The sequence below is a fragment of the Pelodiscus sinensis genome, chromosome 4 (assembly GCF_052426305.1).
Source record: "Pelodiscus sinensis isolate ZL-2025 chromosome 4, ASM5242630v1, whole genome shotgun sequence".
Taxonomy (NCBI): Eukaryota; Metazoa; Chordata; order Testudines; family Trionychidae; genus Pelodiscus; species Pelodiscus sinensis.
This window is the reverse complement of record NC_143055.1, coordinates 55,338,197-55,360,562: the sequence shown is the minus strand read 5'-3', so window position 1 is coordinate 55,360,562 and position 22,366 is coordinate 55,338,197. Positions and strand designations below refer to the sequence as shown.

At 41.2% G+C, this 22,366-nt stretch overlaps 2 protein-coding genes across 10 annotated transcripts in view; both read right to left on the bottom strand.

Moving 5' to 3' along the window:
- ZDHHC2 (zDHHC palmitoyltransferase 2) overlaps nt 1-2,760 on the bottom strand; it is a 49,795-nt gene extending 47,035 nt beyond the window's left edge. The window contains exon 1 of the mRNA XM_075930364.2: nt 2,508-2,760. Within this exon, the coding sequence (XP_075786479.1) occupies nt 2,508-2,661 (154 nt within the window). The 5' untranslated portion in view covers nt 2,662-2,760. The remainder of the gene's footprint in view (nt 1-2,507) is intronic.
- Nucleotides 2,761-8,574: 5,814 nt separating this feature from the next.
- The window catches only part of MICU3 (mitochondrial calcium uptake 3), a 104,154-nt gene continuing 90,362 nt past the window's right edge, over nt 8,575-22,366 (bottom strand). For 4 of the 9 annotated variants that reach the window (XM_075930355.2, XM_075930359.2, XM_075930356.2 and 1 more), the window contains 3 exons: nt 22,110-22,267; nt 13,289-13,363; nt 8,575-9,781 (listed from right to left, as the gene is read on the bottom strand). In XM_075930355.2, the coding sequence (XP_075786470.2) occupies nt 13,295-13,363; nt 22,110-22,267 (227 nt within the window). In that variant the 3' untranslated portion in view covers nt 8,575-9,781; nt 13,289-13,294. Of the gene's footprint in view, nt 9,782-13,288; nt 13,364-22,109; nt 22,268-22,366 lie in introns of those variants that run through there. The other 5 variants (XM_075930351.2, XM_075930357.2, XM_075930354.2 and 2 more) reach the window with 2 other exon arrangements.

The window sequence follows — 22,366 nt, the reverse complement described above, 5'->3', positions numbered from 1 at the left end:
AGACAGAGAATATCTTATTGCCTCTATATAAAACCATGGTATGCCCACATCTTGAATACTGCATACAGATGTGGTCGCCTCATCTAAAAAAAAGATATATTGGCATTGGAAAAGATTCAGAAAAGGGCAACAAAAATGACTAGGGGTTTGGAATGGGTCCCATATGAAGAGAAATTAAAAAGACTTGGACTTTTCATCTTAGAAAAGAGGAGACTAAAGGGGGTTATGATAGAGGTCTATAAAATCATGACTAGTTTGGAAAAAGTGCATATGGAAAAGTTATTTACTTATTCCCACAATAAAAGAACTAGGAGGTCACCAAATGAAATTAATAGGCAGCGGGTTTAAAACAAACAAAAGGAAGTTTTTCTTCACTCAGTGCACAGTTAACCTGTGGACCTCCTTGCCAGAGGATGTGGTGAAGGCTAGAACTTTAACAGGGTTCAAAAAAGAGCTAGATAGATTCATGGAGGTTAGGTCCATTAACGGCTGTTAGCCAGGATGGGCAGGAATGGTGTCCCTAATTTCTGTTTCTCTGGAGATGAGTGACAGGGGAGGGATCACATGAGAATTACCTGTTGTGATCCCTTCCTCTGGGGCATCTGGTATTGGTCACTGTCGGCAGACAGAATACTGGGCTAGATGGACCTTTGGTCTGACCCAATTGGCCTTTCCTATGTTCATGTGATTAGGGAGCTGGAACACATGACTTATCAAAAGAGGCTGAGGGATTTGGGTTTATTTATTCTACAGAGAAGAACGAGGGGGGATTTGACAGCAGCCTTTAATTATCTGAAGAGGGGTTCCAAAGAGGATGGTGAGAGGCTGTTCTCAGTGGTACCAGAACGTGGAGCAATGGACTCAAGTTGCAGCGGTTTTTAAGTTTCTAGAGATTTTTAAGTTTCAGCTTGACAAAGCCCTGGCTGGGATGATTTAGTTGGGATGGTCCTGCTTTGGGCAGGGGGATGGACTCATGACCTCCTGAGGTCTCTTCTAACCCTATGATTCTATGACTCTAAAGCAGGGGTGGCCAACCTGCAGCTCTTCACCCCTGAAAGTGAGGCTCACAAAGCCGCCCCATGCGCCCCTACAAACGGTCACCAGGTCCCTGTGCTCATCGGGTGCAGGGGAGCCGTCTGGCACAGCAAAATGGCATTGGCAAGATGGCGGTGGCCAGCAGGAGCCCGATGTGGACAAAAAGCCTAACCTGTAGTTTTTAAAGGGGCAGTATCATTTTTTTATTTTTCTGGTGTGCGGCTCTTCGCATTTATTCCATCGCTGTTTTGGCTCTCTTCGTTTAATGGGTTGGCCACTCCTGCTCTAATGTATGTTGTTTAAAAGAGGAAGGGGATCTAGACCAGGGATGAGTGGGCATAAATAGTGGGCGGGCCGCATGAGTGGCCCTGCTTCACCTCACTGGGCCTGCAACCCAGTGGCCTCCTATTTGCCCCTCTCTCTCATGGGCCTCTAGCACCGTGGGGCACCAGAGTCTCATGCTTACCTACCTCTCCACCTCCCTCCTAGCACTTTTGGAGCATGTGAATCTTCTGATTCATGCTCCATCCTGCCCCTCTTCCTCCCTCACAGAGCTGGAACACTGGGGGAAGGGGGAGGCAGCGGGCAGGCAGGGAGAGACATAAGAAGTGCACGGCTAGGGTCCTCCAGCGCACCACAGGGCCGTGGGGGAGAGGAGTAGCACTGGTGGAACCTCAGTGGCCGCACGTGGCCCGTGGGCAGGTGGCCCAGCACTGATCCAGACAATACTAAAAATGGGCCTGAACAAAGTCAAGAGTCAAAATTGCAACAGTATTTTGAAGTGATTAGTCCAAACTCTAGACAAAACACCAAATGGCAGAGAAAAATATAGGTGTCCTGCAATAGAGCTTCAAGACATTAGCTGAGCATTCACGGAACTTTTAAAGGGCTTTGTTGTTCGCTCAATTATCTACTTGCTGACTTGCCACCACCAACATTACAGAGTCACGGGAAGAACTAATCCAGGAGTGCCTGCTTAGGACCAGGGGAAGGATACTCTAGCAGGAGGAACGCCATACGCTATTTAATTAGAGCCCAATTTCGAGCCAAATCCCTTCTCCACATCAGCCCCCCTAAAGCCCTTTGCTGTCTCCCACCAGACGGCTCTCCGAGACTCAACTACGCTGCGAGGAGCCCAAGCCAGGCAAAGCTCGTCCCACGACAAAGGAACGACCGGAAAGAGGAGACGGGGGGACAAGACGCTCAGACACGGGGCCACTTCCCGAGCGCCTCCGCCACTAGCGCCCGGGACACGGGGACCCCGCGGCTCGGGAGCGCGCCTGGGGCTCAGTCCGGCACAGGAACGGCAAAGGCCTCAAGCCGCCAGCCCTGCGCGCCCAGCCGGCAGCGCCCCAGCGCAGGGCTCGGTCCCTGTTTACGCTGTACCCGCCCCACGCGAGCTCCGGGTGTTCCCTCCCCTCCCGTGGGTCGCCGCAGGGTGGGGGTCCCTGGCAGGCCGCGGCCCCACTCACGCAGGCAGAGCTGGGTGACATAGGCGTAGTAGGACCAGCAGAGGATGCTGGAGATGAACAGCACCGGCACCCAGTAGAGCAGCCGCTGGCAGCGCCGCCGCGCAGCGCCCCGGCTCCCCGCCGCCGCAGGCGCCGCCATCTTCCCGCACCGCATCCTGCCCCTCCGTGCGGGACTCTGGCCCCGCGCAGCGCAGCCGCCTAGCCAAGCCGCCGCAGCCTCCTGCCAGCGCGGGAAGGGCACCGCCCCTGCCTCCTGACAGGCTCCTCCGGCAGGCTGCGCCGCGCAGGGGCTGCTCCGCCCCCGCCGGTTCCAGAGCTAGTCCCGGGCCCCGCCCCCGGCGCTGGGAAGGGCCCAGGCGGCTGCAAGAGGAGCCGCCTCACGGGAAGAGCCCAGAGGTACAGCGGGGGCTCAGCTGTGTGCGCCCACCTGCCGCTGTTAGAGTCCCCGCCCGAGGGGTCCTTGTGGCTCCTGGGAAGGGGGCCGACAGCTCCCACACCTCAGCCCCTCTCGTTAGGGGCTCGCTCAGGCCGAGGGACCTGTCCCGCAGGAAACGAGACCTTGATTTTCGCTTAAAAGGAGAGGAGGGCAGAGCACCTGCTTTGGGTCCTGAAAGTGCCAGGCCATCCTGGCAGGGGGCAAAGAAATTAGGATATCCCTCTGCCTTCAGTTGAAGTGCGGTGTAACACCCCTGAAACCAACGCAGTTAGGGCTAAATCGGAGTAACAAAGCTGAGATCAGGCCAGGTGGCCTGATCCCTCTTTAGAGTCTGCAAACTAGTGACCCCTTGCTTGAGCTCAGTTCTCTTTTCTTAACTTTCATGGAAGCACTGAGCCTGCTCTCTAGACTCTGATCCTGCCACAGGTTATGCAGATGCTTAGCCTGAGGCATATGAATAGTTTCATTGAACTGAACAAAGTTATATACCTGCACAAGTGTTTTGTGGGCATGGATCTTATCTTTTTCTGTGTTCTGCACATTGTCAGCAGTCAAGACAGGAATCCCTCAGTTTCCCTAGTTGTAAAATAAGGATAATGATACTTAAACACCTTTGTAAAATGCATTAGAATATATGAAAGAGTCAGCTACATGCTAAGTATTACTGTAAAGTAACTGATACAGTAACTATTGTGGGCAGCCAGTGATGTCACAATAAATAATGGCTCAAACTTCAGTGAACGTAGCAATCGGTTCTACTTTTGACATCACAATGGGTTACTTGGCAAGAGATGAGAGGGGAGAATGTGCTGGCTCACTTTTCCCAAACATGGTTTAATGAATGTTCCTCACACAGAAACACTTGTGAAATGGCTGAGTAAATTCAGATTGTAATTAGGTATGTATGCACAAATTAGTTACTGAATTAGAAACTCCAGGAACACCAGAGAGCATTTATCCAAACTACTAGAATTTTGAGTGTATCAACAACATAATAGTTATGAAAGAGCTGATTGATTAAAGTGCATTTGGATTGTCAAACAGCTTTGGACAAGGTCTCATACAATAGGCTATTAATAAAACTCAAGTCACAGTGAGAAAGGTATAGATTGTCATGGATTAGAAATTGGCCCTGAGATACAGAAAGAGTAAGACTTTGCAAAATTGTAAAAGTATAGTAGTGGGTACCAAACAGTTGGGCTCTTGTCGTTTAGTGTGTTTATTAATTATTTGGGTAAGAGGGATTTTAACCCTGAGTTGGAAAATTTATATATCAGCCAAAAGTGTTTACCTAGTCAAAACTAGGGAGATTGAGGAATTACAAAAGGAAGTTATGGCACTGGCAGACCAGGTAACCAGTTCATGCCAATGCTCCTAGGCCTCAACTAATCACTGACCAGTATATAACTGAAAACAGCTGTGCCTTACCTGTGTTATAATTAGCATTATTAAAATGGAGTTTATTTTAGAGCATAAATAAAGTTTATAAGAATATGTTTAGTGTTAAGATTTTATGAACTACTTGTAGGATGCTGTGATGGATAGGAGCGCTGGTCAGCACTTGGTGACTAAAGGGTTAAACCAGGGTTACTCAACACACAGCCCGTGGACCGCAGGCCTATTTGTTTGCAGTCCGCGGTATGGTTTGGGTTTACGCAGAGCTCAAAACACGACCCGCAGGTGGAAGCCAAAAGAAAAAAAGTAGTCAATATAATAGTCTTCTGTTGATATGCATTTTAGTAGTTACATTCCTGGACTGTCATGGCTTATTAAAATGCTGTCGTGTGTGGAAATTGCGTAAATACTGAATTTTATTAGTATCAGCAGAACTGACTTAAATGGGGCCTGTGTGTTGTGTAGTCTTGCCTTAATCTCTGTGTTCATGCCCATCAGTGTAAAAGAAGCTACAGCAGAGTCTCGATTATCTGACCTTTGCTTATCTGACCTTCCGCTTTATCCGACATAGCCATACCACTACTGCTTTGTTTGTCAGTGCACCCTGGTCCCAGCCCACTGTGGCCGGGCCACTCCATTGCCTGTCATGGTGGAATGCTGGAGGGAGTTGGGGGTCTTCCTCTTGGCACAAGGCCTCTTGGGGGTGGGCAGTTGCAGGAAGGGATGCAACGGGGGCGATACAGGGGAAGCCACATTGGCTGCTCCGTGCTCAGCCTGAGCCGCTCTCCAGGGGCTCCCGCAGCCAGGCCATGGCTGCCCCAGCCACGCTAGCGATGCTTGCTTGGGGGTGACACACGCATTGGCTTTCCCTGGGCCACTTCCTAACTCCCAGGCTCTTTACCTGGCTCCAGGTCAGCTGTTGCCTTTGCCTTTCTAATCTTGCCCATGCATACCGGTGTTATTTGCTTATATTTAGCCTTTGTAATTTGACCTTGTTTCCACTTTGTATACAACTCCTTTTTGATTTTTAGATCATAAAAGATCTCCTGCCATACTTTGCATCTTTCCTATGCAGTGGAATAGTTTGCTTTTGGGCCCTTAATAATGTCCCTATTAAAATGCCAATTCTTTTCAGGTGTTTTTCTTTTTAGAGTATGTCTAAACTACATCCCTTTTTCATAAGAACATAAGAATGGCCATACTGGGTCAGACTAAAGGTCCATCTAGCCCAGTATTCTGTCTGCCAACAGTGGCCAGTGCCAGGTGCCCCAGAGGGGGTGGACCGAAGACAATGATCAAACAATTTATCTCCTGCCATCCTTCTCCAGCCTTTGACAAACAGAGGCCGGGGCATCATTCCTTACCCCCTGGCTAATAGCCTTTTATGGACCTAACCTCCATTAATTTATCTAGATCTTTTTAAAACTCTGTTATAGTCCTAGCCTTCACAGCCTCCTCTGGCAAGGAGTTCCACAGGTTGACTGTGTGCTGTGTGAAGAACTTTCTTTTAGTAGTTTTAAACCTGCTATCCATCAATTTCATTTGGTGTTCTCTAGTTTTTATATTATGGGAACAAGTAAATAACTTTTCTTTAATCACCCTCTCCACCCCACTTATAATTTTATATACTTCTATCATATGCCCCCTCAGTCTCCTTTTTTCTAAACTGAAAAGTCCCAGTCTCTTTAGCCTCTCATCATATGGGACCCATTCCAAACCCCTAATCATTTGAGTTGCTCTTTTCTGATGCCAAAATATCTTTTTTGAGGAGACCACATCTGTATGCAGTATTCAAGATGTGGGCGTAATATAGTTTTATATAGGGACAGTAAGATATTCTTCATCTTATTTTCTATCCCTTTTTTAATAACTCCTAGCATCCTATTTTCCATTGTGGGACTTGCTTTGTTCACTGTCTGCACTGGTCCTTCCCACATGGGATAAAGTACATGACTTTTCTCTTTAAATTGTCTGTATATAACGACACCCCTATTTTCCATTCCTGAGAGTGAAAGATCGGTCTCATTCTTTAATCCATTATTGAATAAGAATGTGACCATGGAAAAGACTCCAAGTTTTTCTCCAGTCCTTTATGAACTTCTAACAAAAGGAGAACAACATGAATTTCTCTTATCAGAAATTCCTTCTGAAGGGCCTGTTTGGTCCCAGGGTGGAGCAATCTTGAGTGAAATTACAGACAAAATAGACGTGAATTGGTTTGTGGATGGATCTGGTTTTAAGAGGAAGGCAAGGCATACATGGTTTGCCCACCCTAAGCCAGGCTCTACATTTGATTAATCTGCACTGCAACAAAGGAAATCTGTTTGTTTCAAGTACATTTATTTTGTGATGAACAAGAATATGATAAGCATTTTTATTAGTGCAGTTACATACATTATTATTGTACTATTAAAGAAAAGCAGAAACTACACTCTAATGGGCTAATCTAGCATTCATACATTTTGTTTCATGCCTCTCTACTGTACTTGGGCACCATCTAGAAAAATATACAAATTGGAAACAAGATACCAAGATTTTACATACATAGTGATTGGTCCTGTAACACATTACACATAGAAAAAGCAGTTGTCAGTTATACCAGGGCCTATCAGCATTAGCTTAATCTCTTTGATCTTCTAGTTGTCAGTTTTGAGAGGAGAGCGCAGCAGGGATTTCATGAATATGTATCATTGAAATGCTGTCCACAGTAAAATATATCTAATATTTTTCTAGCTAGTATTTTCTTATGATATAATTTTTACCAAAAGCCAGATAAACTATGCCAAAGAAAACATTCTAACTAATATTGATTTTTTTCTTGAAATTCATAAAGTGGAATTTTTCAAAAACAAAGTTTTTACAATCAATTTAAAAAAAAAGGATAAAATCTTTGTAAATTGATTAGTCCTGGAACTTATACTTATTAATACAGAAGAAAACATGTTATTTTTTAATTCATACATGACCTTTGAGTGACAGACAACCACATTCTACATGGTGAAAGAATAAAACTCTTTGTGTTTATGATAATAATGGAAGATTAAAAACAATATAGTGTGTCTAATAGTACATTTAGCACTGAATTTCACCTCTAAACTAAACTTTTTTATGGCTGATAACACAATGTAAATAAATTAATATTCAGTAATTCCTGCTTTCATGCATAGATTGATCCTGTATAAATACAGATTAATTTAATATTCAATACATTTTCTTAAGAGTGACATTAAAATTGTGTGTTAAAGTGAGTTAGTATTTGTGGTTTTATTTATATGATGTGATAAGCCTTGTAAAAGCAGTGCAAAAATTCTAAATGCAATTTCTGTATTGAGGCAATCACCTGCCCCAAACAAAAAGACCAAGCATATGTAAAAACAAGTAGAATTGTGCTCCATTAATCCTTATTTTTTAGGGCTTAATTCAACAACAAAATAACAAAATTATTCTTCACAACATAGAAGTCCACAGACATGAGACCAGACAGGCTACAGATTGCTTGCATAATCCACAGCTGTATTTAAAACTTTACTAATTCTTGAATTTATTTAAGGTCGATTTCCAAAGTCTCATGATATTTACATTTGTCACTGTAACATTTTGTAACTGGCTGTAGCTCTGTGCTACTCTCTGCATTCCTTTTAACTTTTTCAAAGCCACATCCCCAGGGGTAATATTTGTTCAGTATTGAATGGCAGTCTAGCAAAACTGAATAGGATTAATTTCTGCCCCATACCAGGCCCAAGTTTGATATAACATACATTATTAACAGGTAATACATGACTAAGTTTGAATCCACACACTGGCAAAAAAAAAGTTACAGAAACACAATACTATGTTCTAAATAGCATTGTATTTACCTAAGGGTATGTCTACACTACCACGCTAGTTCGAACTAGCGGGGTAATGTAGGCATACCGCACTTGCAAATGAAGCCCGGGATTTGAATTTCCCGGGCTTCATTTGCATAAGCGGGGAGCCGCCATTTTTAAAACCCCACTGGTTCGAACCCCGTGCAGCGCGGCTACACGGGGCACGAACTAGGCACGAGGAGTAACGGTAGTTCGGACTAGGAAGCCTAGTTCGAACTACCTAGTTCGTGCCCCGTGTAGCCGCGCTGCACGGGGTTCGAACCAGTGGGGTTTTAAAAATGGCGGCTCCCCGCTTATGCAAATGAAGCCCAGGAAATTCAAATCCCGGGCTTCATTTGCAAGTGCGGTATGCCTACATTACCCTCCTAGTTCGAACTAGGAGGGTAGTGTAGACATACCCTAACAGAGGTATAAGCCGAAGGCAGTTTGCCAGGGTTAGCCCCTGGAAGGCTGCCAGCACTTTATTTATCTGTGTATCTGCACGTATGGGTGCTTGCAGCTCCCATGGGCCACAGATTGCTGTCTGTGGCCAACAGAAGCTACAGGAAGCAGTGCATACTGGGACATCATTTCCTGCAGCTTCCATTGGCTGGGAACAGTGATCCATGGCCAACAGGAGCTGCAAGAGCCCATACCTGTGGGCACACATAAATAAAGTGCTGGCAGCCTTTTAGAGGCTAACCCTGGTGAACTGCTTCTGGCCTGTGGGCTGCTTATTGCTCACCCCTGACCTAACATAATAAAATATTGGCTAATATTTTGACATTTTATTTTAATTATACTGTACACAGTCAGACATCTTAAAATCAGGAGATTTTATTAAATGGAATCACTAAGATTTTAATAGTAAGACTTACAGCTTTTGGACACCAGTAGCTCTTAATTAACAGCATCAATAATTCACATTTATTTATAATGTGATAATTCTATATCACATTTGCTACTTATAGTTGTTTTTAAATGATAGTTTTGTTGGCTCATGAGTACTTACACCTGTACATTCAACATTTATGCAACTGTTGTAGTACAAAATGCGTTCTCATCCCTGTTTTAGCACAAACTTTATATAATATTCATTTTCTAAAAACAAATTCACATCCTCACAACATGGTAATAATTTTTTACCACTGACAAGAGATACATTGAAAAATCTTTAAATGAAAGGCAATCTCAAAATAAATACAAACAACAAATATATTTAAAACCATGTTAAGATATACTTTTATAGGCCCGAGGACAATGTAAGTCAAACCTCAAAATAAAACACATACTGAAAAAGCAATTGAAAAAAAAATCCATTAATAAATCAACAAATTAAGTGAAAAAAGCCTGTAGTGATTCAGTGCATAGTGCTACAAGTGAAAGATACATTCTTTACCAATGTTATTCTGTTTTTCACAAACAATATCTAGGAAACATAGTAGTAATCAAATGCTGAAGTTTTTTCTTTCCTTCTTTTTTTTTTATCCTAGCATATCTCGACTCCGAAATTGCTTCCAGAGTTCTCTTAAATGTTTGCTTGTTACTGTTGTCACACAAACATAGTAATCCTTCAAACCATATTTTGGGGTCTCCTGGTAAAAATGAACAAGTATAGAATTATAAACAGACACTGTACATTAAATTACTTAATATCAGATTATATTTTACATGTGTTCATGCAAATTAGGCAATTTTTTCATTATTATAGCCATGAAGTGCTAAATCCTCAGATTAGGGGGACAAGATAGGTGAAGTAATATCTTTTATTGGACAAACGTCTGTTGAGAGAAACAAGCTTTCAAATTTACACAGAGCTCTTTTTCAAGTCTGACATGCAGATTCTTGCACATGAACATGGTTGTGGAATCTGTCCAAAGGTAAGTAGTTTCCAGAACTGCACCCCCACTGCCACGCACACTGTTAACGTTTACCCAATAAATTTGTCTATATTGGTAACAAAATGAAAACATATCCTTTCATTCAGAAGTCTCCTGTTCTTAAGATAATTTTTTCATTTTTACTGCTGTATCAGAAAGTTCACATTTTTACACAATAAAATAAAAATACCAAAATTTCTTAGTGCTTGTGGCATTGAGATGACCTTTCCAAATTTGATTTGAAGTAAATGTAGTTACCTTTTCAAATAAGCTGCTGCCACCACTGTAGACCAGTGGAAGCAGCATGTTACGTATATGTAGTTACTGTTACAGTGAAAAGCTTGCTGCAGGAAAGATTGGCAGCAGGAAAGGGTTCCAGCAGCTGATGCTTGTGATGAGAGGCATAATGTGAACATGCTTTCTAGCAGAATGGGAGATGCTAGCTCCTGTCTCACATGGCTGGGAACACAGTCCATAGTCAACAGTTAAATAACAAATATCCCTGTGTAACAAACACTGAGTGAGGTACAGCACACTTTGGAGATTAATAATAGAAATGTAGCCATGTTAGTCTGGTGTAGCTGAAGCAAAATGCAGTCCTGCATTTTGGAGATTAAGATTCCCTAAAATTTGGAGTGAAAAATAGTTGAGCGAATTAAACAAAATTAAACCAAACAACTATATCATTACTATATTTAATTTTTATCCAAAACAATCAATTTACTTTACCAGATCGTTGTTCACATAACACTAAAACTGGACTTGTAATCCCTGTTTTGTGCACATTCAGGAAAGTTCATTTTTCACTTTGCTTGAGAAAAGATCTAGCAATGCTTCCTAGATAATTGGCTGGTTTTCCTATAATTGCCTATTATGATGGTCAAATTTACTTCTATAAAAATGTAGCCTTTTAATATAAAGACAATTGTACACTGGCAATACACGGAAATTAAAAGTTTTCCACATGACAAATCTAAACCTTGGCTGTATAAAATATTTATATTAGATAAGAAATTGAGTAAGAAAACTAGAAATTAGCTTTTAAAATTCATACTTATAATCTCAGTCTTTGATTGTCTTCTCTTAACAGTTCCTTCTCCCCTTTCCTCCTTAACCAAGTGAGCTCCTACTGATGATAATTCACATACTATAACTCACAGGAACAGCCGCAAAAGGAGAGAAACAAGATCTTCACGACTACTGTCAACTGCTTGAACCTGGCAAAATTTAGTTGTTTCCCAAGGACAGATTTCAGGATTTATTATAAGGATAGCATGCTTCATACTGTGAAAGACATGTCATTAGTGCAATATAGAGATGTGTAACGTATAGCATAATATGCTTCTCCTTTAAATGTTTCTGTAGTTTAGTTTTGCAATGACTTTTTAAAAGAGTATATGCACTCATTTCCTAATATGTACAGTGTGAGGTGTGTAGGTTCTGTTGTCCCTAAGACAACTCTCAGAGTAGCACGCTCAAAATCACTTCACCTGTCTTCATAACACAGATTAGTATTATAAATGAATGTAACATTTTTTATGTAAAAGGAACTAAAATTTTCCAAAGTACATAAGATATGGTACATACATAACTACTGAAATGCAACTGCCACTTGGGTGGACGGCATTAACCAGCTGGTGCACATTAAGGGAAGGGGGAATTTTAGAGAAGGCAAAGAAGGTTAAAACAGCAACTCTTACATGAAGCTTCAGTTTCTCAGTCTCACCTAAGTCTATGTGTAGTGCACGGCATGGTATTTATTATATCTATGTCAGAAGAACAGATTAACTCTGCCTGAATTGATTTCAGGGAGTATGGGCACTTAAACTTGATGCTTAGTGCACAAAAACTTTCTTGTCTCAAGAAAATTTTACTCGGTTTAATATTAATGTTTTGGAGTTCTTTTGGGTGATAACATTTTGTTCCTATAGTAATTACTGAAACTCACTAAGAAGGCATCATAGATATACAATGCTTTACTGTAAATGTACAGCACTTTATCAATCTACTGAAGACCTGATACCAGCCCTGAAGAAGCTACAGTCTGAAGTATAAGAGGACAAACAAAAGTATGCCAAGCCATTCAACAACAGTACAGGAAAAGGAGGATGTGAAAGGATTATTGGGGGAAGAGAAAACAAAGTACTCCTGGAAGAAATTGCAGGATTGGGGATTTAGTTAATAAGAGATTGAATAAGGTAGGAAAGAAAGATAATGCTCAAGTTACCAAACCAGGAATCAAAAGAGAAAGCCTTACAAAGTGATGTAAAGTTAAAATTCAACTAAAATAATTCTTCTTACCTTATGTGTCTAACCAGTTAATTATTAAACAGAAAGAATTTAAAAAAACACTTTTCCACCCCTTCTTCTGTAATTTACATTTTATTTCACCTGTATAGACAAACTAGAGTTTTGCCTGTTTAGAATGAGTTACCTTCTAGTTCTGAGGCACCAGCACAATAATACTGCAATATTTAGAACAGACCCAGACATAGGATTCTTAAATTAAAATGTAATTAAATTAAAAGTAAAATCAAAATTTAGTTTTCTTTTTTGGAAAGTAAATTCCTATTGATGTTAAGTTTCATAGATGACAGTTGATATGTCTGAGTCAAAATGTTGTGCTCTATCTTGTTGTATGTCTGGGACTTAAACTAGTTATTAATGTCCCTATGAGTAGCTACTGTAGAACTGTTATGGACAGAAAGCAAAATAATACATTGACATTTATAACCTTAAATGACCAAAAAAATCAACACGTTTTCTAAAAAGAGTTCAAGCAGCAATGATAGGAAATACATTTTCAAACTAAGTGGAATTAAGTTAAATAACTATTTATCAGGGGGAAGCGGGAAAAGCTACACAAGTTTTTACTACCATATATGTCATACAGAATTATCTGAAACATGATTAAAACTACGTACAGAACAGACAGAAAATACCAACAGAAACTCACAAAATCTGTGCTGTGGAGGAAGGAGAAGTATTTCCTTGACTATAGTACAAACAAAGCAATAAGCTAACAAAGCAATGATAGTCTGAGATAGTCTTAAGTCTAAAAAAGAATGATATAACCTTTTAAAAATACTATGATGATTATACTCTGATAATCTATTCTTTAATTCTGTAACGAGGAGGAGTGGGAAACGGTGACAGTTTAACATGTAGCCATTCCAATCAGCATGCCAGCACATTTAGAAAGACTAAGCAACTAACACATACCGTAACTTATCTGCTATAGAGTTCCTTCTTCACACAGGATTTGAAAGTGGTATACCTCTGTACAGTTTTGTATCCCTGTGGAGCAGAAGATGGAGAAGTGTGCAGATGCAGACAACATGTGAAGGCAGCCAAAGGTAAGCATAAGACAACAGTGGCATGAAAATAGAAAAGAATGGGAATTAAATGACAAATAGCTAGAAGTCAGTCATAATAGTTAGCTATAGCTAAAATTCTTTTATCATTCAATCTTTATATTCCAAATTAATTTTAATTAAAAATAAAATTTATAAAAGGAGAGGGAAATGGTTTAGCATTACAGTTCTTAAAATAAAATATATGAAAATCATTATATTCAATCAAACAAAAAATAAGGAATCATTTTCATTTTTATGCTGTCTTATTATATGCTAATTGTACAAGGTTTAATAAAAAAAAAGCCTATGACAGTATGATGACTGACCACTGGGTGGCAGTTAAATACATCAGATCATCTCAAAAACTTTCAAATTAAACCCTCTTTCTAAATGTTATGGTTATCTTTTAATGTCAAAACCTATACCTGAAAAAGAAATATATATTTTGTATGTTAAGCATATTAGTTTAACATACTTTTTTTTTTAATTCAATTTTTTTACCTTTGTTAGTTTCTGAATATGCCATTTATGAAGGCAGGTGCTAGAAACTGAGTTTACCTAACATTTTAATTGTTATAGCAGTCTAATTTACAGTGGTTAAGTAAGCCAGTCAGACAAGAAGACAGTTTAAGATAATGGAAGAAAAAATGATTGTGTATACTTGTACATTTTTCATAAAGATTAGTAAATGGTCCTTTCTCCATCCCCATAGCATTCTGTCCTTTAAATGACACTCAAGTGGTTAATTCCTTAGATAAAGAAATACCTTCAGTTCTGGTGGTATCTCTTTAGAATTTCAGTTTCATTTAGCCTCTTTCTTTATGAAGTGAACTTGCTTTATTCAGGCTTAATAACAATACTTTATGCTAAAATACTATTAATTGTAATAACCAGAAGTTTCTTTCACACAAAACATCCTCAATGAAACAAAATTTTTTAAATAGCACTATTTCCTAATCATTGAGATTGACCATCTAATCAAAATAATGGAATATTATATTTTCCTTTTAGGCAGTACTCAATGTGAAGAGGATGATTTTTTTACTCTTATTAATCATCATTACTATGTCAAAACAGTTACATGATATGTAAATTCAAAAGGTATAATTCTAGGGTCTTTCTAAAATGTAGCAAATTGAAGCTTACTTGGCCATTATGAGAAATTACAGTAAAAACTGCAGGGTTTTATAACTAATGTAACTGAAGGACATCATCTATAATTGCAAGAACTACTTGTTCACATTATACAAAAAATGCCATGTACAAAAGCCATACTCCAGACAGATGCTTGCCGTTACTAAGTTTCTATTAACCTTTCTTAATAGATATTTTTAGTTAATAACAAAGAGCAATGTGACTTATGTGGGTATATGGTATTTCATATTAAAATATTAAGCTCTGCATCGTAACTTCATGAACTGAAATTTGATCTTCATAAAATTTGATCTTCATAAAATACTTCTCTGTCAATATGAAATATTGTATCAGTAAAAGCAAGTCTTGTTTTATCCATAAAAATTAACAGAAATGCTAGCAACCACTAGAAAAGGGATCACAATATGGCAGAAAATGTCATACTGCCATTATATAAATCCGTGTTATGCCCACATCTTGAATAATGTCTGCAGTTCTGATTACTTTGTCTCAAAAAGGTATATTGGAATTGGAAAAAATATAGAGAAGGGCAACTAAAATGATTAGGGGTATGGAACAACTGCCATATGAGGAGAGATTAAAAAGACTAGGACTATTCAATTTAGAAAAGAGATGATTAATGAGGAGATAATGATAGAGGTCTATAAAATCATGAATAGCATGGAGTAAGTCAATATGGAAATGAGATTTACTCCTTTCACAGAATATAATAACTGGGGGGAGGGGAAGGGCGAGAGAAGGTAATAAAACCTAAAGAAATGAATAGGCAGCAGCTTTAAAATAAACACAAGGAAGTACTTCTTCACACAATGCAGTCAAGCTGCCAATCTCACTGCCAGAAGATACGAAACACAGAAGTAAAGCTGATTCAAAAAAGAATTAGCTGGAGGATAGGCTCTTAACCAAGCTGGCCAGGGACCTAACCCCATGCTCTGGTGATGAAGGGTATGGATCATTCCATAATTTCCCTGTTCTGTTCATTCCCTTTGGAGCATCTAGTACTGGCCACTGTCAGAAGATAGGACATAGGGCTAGATGGACTATTAGGCCTCACTCACACCATGAGATAAGGTTGAATTTATGAAGCACCTGATTTTTTAAGCACCCGATTTTGTAAAGTTGAAGATGCATGTTCCTTCTGTGTGAACATATTCTATGTGGTGGCTATAGTCAACTTTGACAGTGATGCACTGTGGGTAGCTGTCCTCCAAATTCCTGCCATCCCTTTGCATTCTGAGTCAGGCTCCCAGTACCTGATGGGACAATGGCAGTGCAGTGGGTGGTTCTGGGTACATGGCATCAGTGTCCCATAATGCACTTATCGCCTCCCTTCCTCCCCTCTTACTCTGTTTGAATGCAATGACAAACAATATTTTCGTGCTCTTTTTTCCCTGGTTATCTATGCAGATGCCATAGCAAAGCAAGCATGGATCCTGTTCAGCAGCAAAGTTCTATGTCAATCATAGAAAACATCTTGTGCTTTATGCTATAGTATTTCCAGAGCCTATCAGGACGTGCTAGAGCAAGGAAGAATGTGAAGCCATAAAGAGACACTTGTGTGAAGCACCTGAGTGGAGCACCTGGCAGATGCTGGCAGCAGTTTAGCCTCCTGCCACAGTGGAACACCGATTTTGGTGCCACGAGACAAGCACAGACTGGTGGGACTGTGTAGTTATGAAGCTATGGGATGATCAGCAGTGGCTGCAAAACTTTTGCATGTTCAAGACCACTTTCATGGAAATTTGTGAATTACCCTTGTCCTGAAGCTCAGCAGTAGCAGAATAAGACCCACCTTAACAGTTGAGAAGTGAGTGACAGTAGCCCTGTGGAAACTTGCAATGCTAGACATGTAGCAGTCAGTTGGGAATCAGTTTGGAGTGGGTTAATCTACAGTTGAGGCTACTGTGATCCAAACAACCAAGGCAATCAATACCTTTCTGCTATGAAGGGTAGTGACTCTGGGAAACGTGCAGGACACAGTTGAGGGCTTTGCTGTGATGGGATTCCCTAATTGTGGTGGGGGAAATCGATGGCACCCAATCATCTTACCAAAGAATACATAAACTACAAGTCGTACTTCAATGGTGTTGCAGGCACTGGTGGATCACAAGGGCTGTTTCACCGACATCAAGGTGAGATGATCAGGAAAGGTGCATGATGTGAGCACTTTTGAGAACTCTAGTCTCTTCAGAAAGCTGCAAGATGGAACTTTCTAACATCAGAGGCATTGAAATACCAATAGCAATTCTTGGAGACCCAGCCTATCCCTCGCTTATGAAGCCATACACAGTAAGGAGCAATTCAACTACAGGCTGAGCAAGTGCAGAATGGTGGTAGAATGTGCTTTTGGCTGTTTAAAGGGAAGGTTTCTCAGTTTATTGACTAGATTAGACCTCAGTAAAAGCAACATTCCTTATGCCTCAAAAAAGGAGGCATATCTTATCACAGATCTTGTGCAAAAGTTTTTTTGTGCAAAATGGATCCGTCTACAATTTGTTTTTGCGCAAAAACCTCTTGCGCAAAAAGCCTCGGGCAGAGATTATGCAAATGAAGCATGAGAAGTTGCTAATGAGCACTTCATTAGCATACTCTTTGCCAGCAAAAGAGGAAGTATAGACCTAGCCTCTGGGACCCCATTAGATATGTCCTTCTACCTTGCTTGTGAGTCACTGATAACTACTCTCTAAGAATGGTTTTCTGATCAGTTATGCACCCACCTTATAGGAGCTCTATCTAGGTTGTTTTTCCCTAGTTTGTTTGTAAGAAAGTTACGTAAGACTGTATCAAAAACCTTACTAAAGAAGAAGATATGCCACATCTATGACTTCTCCAGTATCCAAAAGGCTTGTTACCCTGTCAAAGAAAGCTATTAAGGTTGATTTGACATTATTTGTTTTTTAAAAATCCATATTGTTACTTATCACATTATTATTTTCTAGAAGTCTGCAAACTGATTGCTTAATTATTTGCTCCATTGTCTTTTTGGGTACTGAATTTAAGATGACTGGTCTGTAATTCCCCAGGTTTTCACTGGCATTCATTTACATAGATGTTCAATTGCTACTTAACTTTTTGGTGAACACTGAAACATAAAAGTAATTTAGCACTTCTGCCAGTTCCACATTTTCTGTTATTGTCCCACTTCTTCATTGAATAACAAACCTACCCTATCCTTGGCCTTTCTCTTACTTCTAATGTATTTGTAGAATGTTCTCTTGTTACCTTTTATGTCTCTAGCTAAACTACACTAATTTTGTGTCTTGTGTCATCACTTGCTTGCGTTGCTTGTTTATATTTATCCGTTGTAATCTGATTTAGTTTCCACTTTGTGTAGGACTCCTTTTTGAGATTCAGATAACTGAATATTTTCTGGTTATGCACACTACAAATGTGACTATAATCATGGCTTGAGAGTGAAGCTCTACTTGCTTTTGCAACAATAAATACTATATAATTCTGCAAAGTTAAATTAATTGGAAAGAAATTATCCTGGCTACTGAGGCAAGATCTGCAACCTTCTGTAGCTTGAAAGATCTTATAGATACTTCATGTCACTTTGGGGCACTTAAGAAGCAGTAAGGCATTACATGCTATACCCTTTTCCCTTTTATTCTACAACTGAGTAATGTTCATTTGTGTTTTATTAGACTTCATTAAAAAAAGGAAGAGAGTTTTGCGAAAGGATTATAACAGATACCATTACTTCCCCATAATGGATGTTGGCGTATTTTTGCATTACATCTGAAAACTTTCTAAAAACTGATACTTTCAGAAATAAACTTCATGATTTGAGTGACTTGGAATTCTACTCTCCCAGGGAAATAATATATTTTAATGAATCATATGAAAAGGCAATGGGTAGTTAGGCCTGTTGTAAGTAAATAAGCAAGCAACTAACTAAATATTATGAGTATAACTTGTCCCTGTAGTATGGGACCAATTTTTGATAGTCTTATACATGGTGAGTAGCACTTGATTCTTAGAGTAGGTCCACTGAAATCAATGGAATTGCTCATGAAGCAAGATACCACTCTGAGTAAGAATGTCACAATCTAGCCTAGTGTGTAGAGTACACGCCTTATTTTGTGAACCAAGAGTTTTTTGAGTTGTTTGCAAGGATAGAGTGGTACATGCAAAGCAAAGTAGTGACTGAAGAAGAAGACTTTTAAAGCTTGTATCTGACTTCTATTCTTCTTTTTAAATAATGTTAAAAAGAAGCATACATACACTCCATATTCACAAGAATTAGTAACTAGGCTATGCACTGTTTAAGATAACATATACTAGATCTGCAACTTGTTAATATAGTTAATCATGAGGTTACACATATTCTAATGGTTACAAAACAACTATACTTCCACACTATCAAGAAAAAATTATGATTTGAACACCCACAGGAAATATATTTGTGTCACCTCTTCTGGAGTGCAATTAACATGTGTAGTTCACAGGGTCAAAATACAACAAAAAAAGTCAAGTCACCTACTAGTTTCAAATCACCTTCTATACAATGCCTACAATTAGTTATGTAGATATATGTTCTACTTTAAAAGTGAGTAATACAGTGGCTAAAATAATATTATGAAAAACAAATCCAAATTTCAATTTAATAAGTACTGTACTCTCTTTATATGATGAACTTAAAGTTCGTACCTAAATGATTATATTTTCAGTTTGAAAAGAGCATATTACATTTTAAAACTAAATTTAAATGAACAATGTGTGATACTGCTATACAAAAACAATAAAAAGAAACAACTTCATATGGTCATTCTAAAATGATGCATCATTTTTTCTAACTGTTCTATTTAAAAATAAAATCTAAAATTTCTAAATTGCAAATCAACACAAAGGCTATAAAAATAGCTATGCAATCACTTACAACTACTATCCAATAATGTTCTGGGTTAGGTCCCAAATGTCCACATTTATTTAAAAATTCTCCCTTAAATTTTGACTCCCCAAATTTCCTCCCTTTGCTGGCAGACTGGGAAGAATGTAGAGTAATGAGGTTTACAGATCTGCCCCACAGCAAAGCTATGGAGTCAGTTTACAGGCTTATTTTCTCCAACAGCTTTTAGCAAGTTATTTGCTATTCCTTACCCATCTTCCTGTGTTGTAATGTTGACTTAAATCTGCTAGACACACAGTTAAATTATCAAACAGCAGCTTTGGGTTAAAATAACCTTGTTTATATAAACAAACAAAGCCCAAGCCCCACAGCTGTTGCAGCAAAGACTCTAAACCACTGATGCTTAACACAGAAATGTAATTTGGTCTATGGTCAGACCTGCAGCTAATCATGTTTAGTAGGATTTCACTCATTGTGAATTTCACTAATTAAAACTTTGATCAGTTGTACCTGTTGTAGATCCCCACTATCAGTAACTGCTATTTGTATAATGCATTTAAAGTTTTAGTATTTGTCCTTTATTTACACAGATATTTACATAAGCAGGCCTGGCCAAAGAGTTTGCAGGGCCCAAGGTGGTTTGTTGTGGCTGGCTGCACTGAGTAGCCGGACAGCTCTCAGCCAAGACAGAGAGCGAGCAGCCAGGCAGGTACCGGGCAGTGCAGTGCCCTGAAGGCGCAGAACCCAAGGCAACCACCTTGCTCGCCTTGCCCTAAGGCTGGGCTGGTACCCAATACAAGTGGTGGAAAGCACCTTATTCCTTTCTCCCCAGCCAATGGCCGAGGAACAAACACGGTACTGTTAAAACCTCCAACCCCAAACCATTCCTCACCAGCCAGCAGAAATGGAAGTGTGTACAAGGGATGTAAGCAACTACAGGCAGTCCCCGGGTTACGTACAAGATAGGGACTGTAGGTTTGTTCTTAAGTTGAATCTGTATGTAAGTCGGAACTGGCATTCAGATTCAGCCGCTGAATCTGGACACCAGTTCTGACTTACATACAGATTCAACTTAAGAACCCCAGGCATCCCCAAGTCAGCTGCTGCTGAAACTGATCAGCAGCTGATTCCAGGAAGCCCGGGGCAGAGCAACTCTGCCTCGGGCTTCCTGTAGTCAGCCGCTGGTCAGTTTCAGCAGCGGCTAACTTGGGGACTCCTGGGGCAGAGCAGCTTGGGTGCTGCTGCGTTGGTCCAGTAGCGCGGCCGCTCCTCGGCGCTACTGGACCAACCCAGCAGCACCCCAGCTGCTCTGCCCCAGGCGTCCTGATTCAGCCACTGCTGAAACTGATCAGCAGCGGCTGAATCAGGACACCTGGGGCAGAGTAGCTCGGGTGCTGCCGGGTTGGTCCAGTAGCGCCAAGGAGCGGTGCTGTGGGACCAACCGGCAGCGCCCCACCTGCTCTACCACAGGCCCCGGGCTTTGCTCCACATCTCCCTGGTCTGCTGAGGGGGGCACTAGCTGCGTCCCCCCCAGCAGACCAGAGAGACGCGGAGCAAAGCGGCGGAGGACCCGGGCCGGACCCGCTGCGCTTCCAGATCAGCTGTGCTTCCAGATCAGCTGGAAGTGCCACGGTCCGGCCCGGGTCCTGCGCTGCTTTGCTCAGCGTCTCCCTGGTCTACAGACCAGGGAGATGCTGAACAAAGCGGCAGAGGACCTGGGGCCGGACCCGCAGCCGCTTCCAGATCAGCTGGAAGCGCCGGGTCCGGCCGGGTCCTCCGTGGCTTTGCTCAGCGTTTTCCTGCTCTGCAGACCAGGGAGACGCTGAGCAAAGTGGCGCAGGACCCGGGGCCGGACCCGCGGCCGCTTCAAGATCAGCTGGAAGCGCCGTGGGTCCGGCTGGGTCCTGCGCCGCTTTGCCCAGCGTCTCCCTGGTCTGCAGACCAGGGAGACGCTGAACAAAGCCGTGCATGACCCAGGGCCGGACCCCCGGCGCTTCCAGCTTATCTGGAAGCGGCCGCGCGTCCGGCCCCGGGTCCTGCGCCGCTTTGCTCCCCGTCTCCCTGGTCTGCTGGCTCCCGCAGCAGACCAGGGAGATGGGGAGCAGCTTTTCTCACCCCGGAGGAGGCGGGCGGTGGGACCAGGCGTCCCGCCACTCCAGTCCTCCGGGGCGAGAAAATCCCCGTTCGTATCTGCGGATCCGACATAAGTCGGATCCGCGTAACTCGGAGACTGCCTGTACTTGAGTAGACAATTACCTGATAAGCTTAGGCTTATCGAATAGTCGAGTCACTACTTGACTACTCACTCCCCCTCCCACCTCTGTATCAGAGGCAGTGGGGGAAAGAGGGGAAACAGAAGCCAGTGCTGGAGGGAGCTGACTTAAAAGCTGGCTCCCCTCCCCAGTACCATCTCCATGGTGTGCAGGGGGGGGCCAAGAGAGGCAGAGTTGCAGTGGGGAACCCTGCTCAAGCTGACACTCAGCAGTCCTGGCTCGCGTCGGGTGTTGGACCCGCCCCAACTGTTGATTCTCCCAGAATAACAAACTTCTACAAATCAGGAAGAGATTACTCTTCCAGACTGTTTCCAAAGTCTTTCAAAATATATTCATGCAGTTATTAGTTCACAGGCTACTTTCACTACTCTGGTAATTAAAAATAAACATAACATCAATATTCTTACCCTGAACCCTCGATTCAATCTGTCCTTCATAATACCAATAAATTCTTTATAACTCAGCTGGTCATCTCTGTCAACATCAAAGATCTTGAAGACTGTGTTTACCAAATGTGCTGAAAGCTTCAGGCCAGTAGCTACATATACAGCACGCTTGAATTCATCTATGTAAATAGTACATCAAAAGAAAAAGTAAAAACACCAAGTCATATGTTTAATTTCTGGACTTATCATAAAAGCTTACATGTTGTGATAAATCTTCT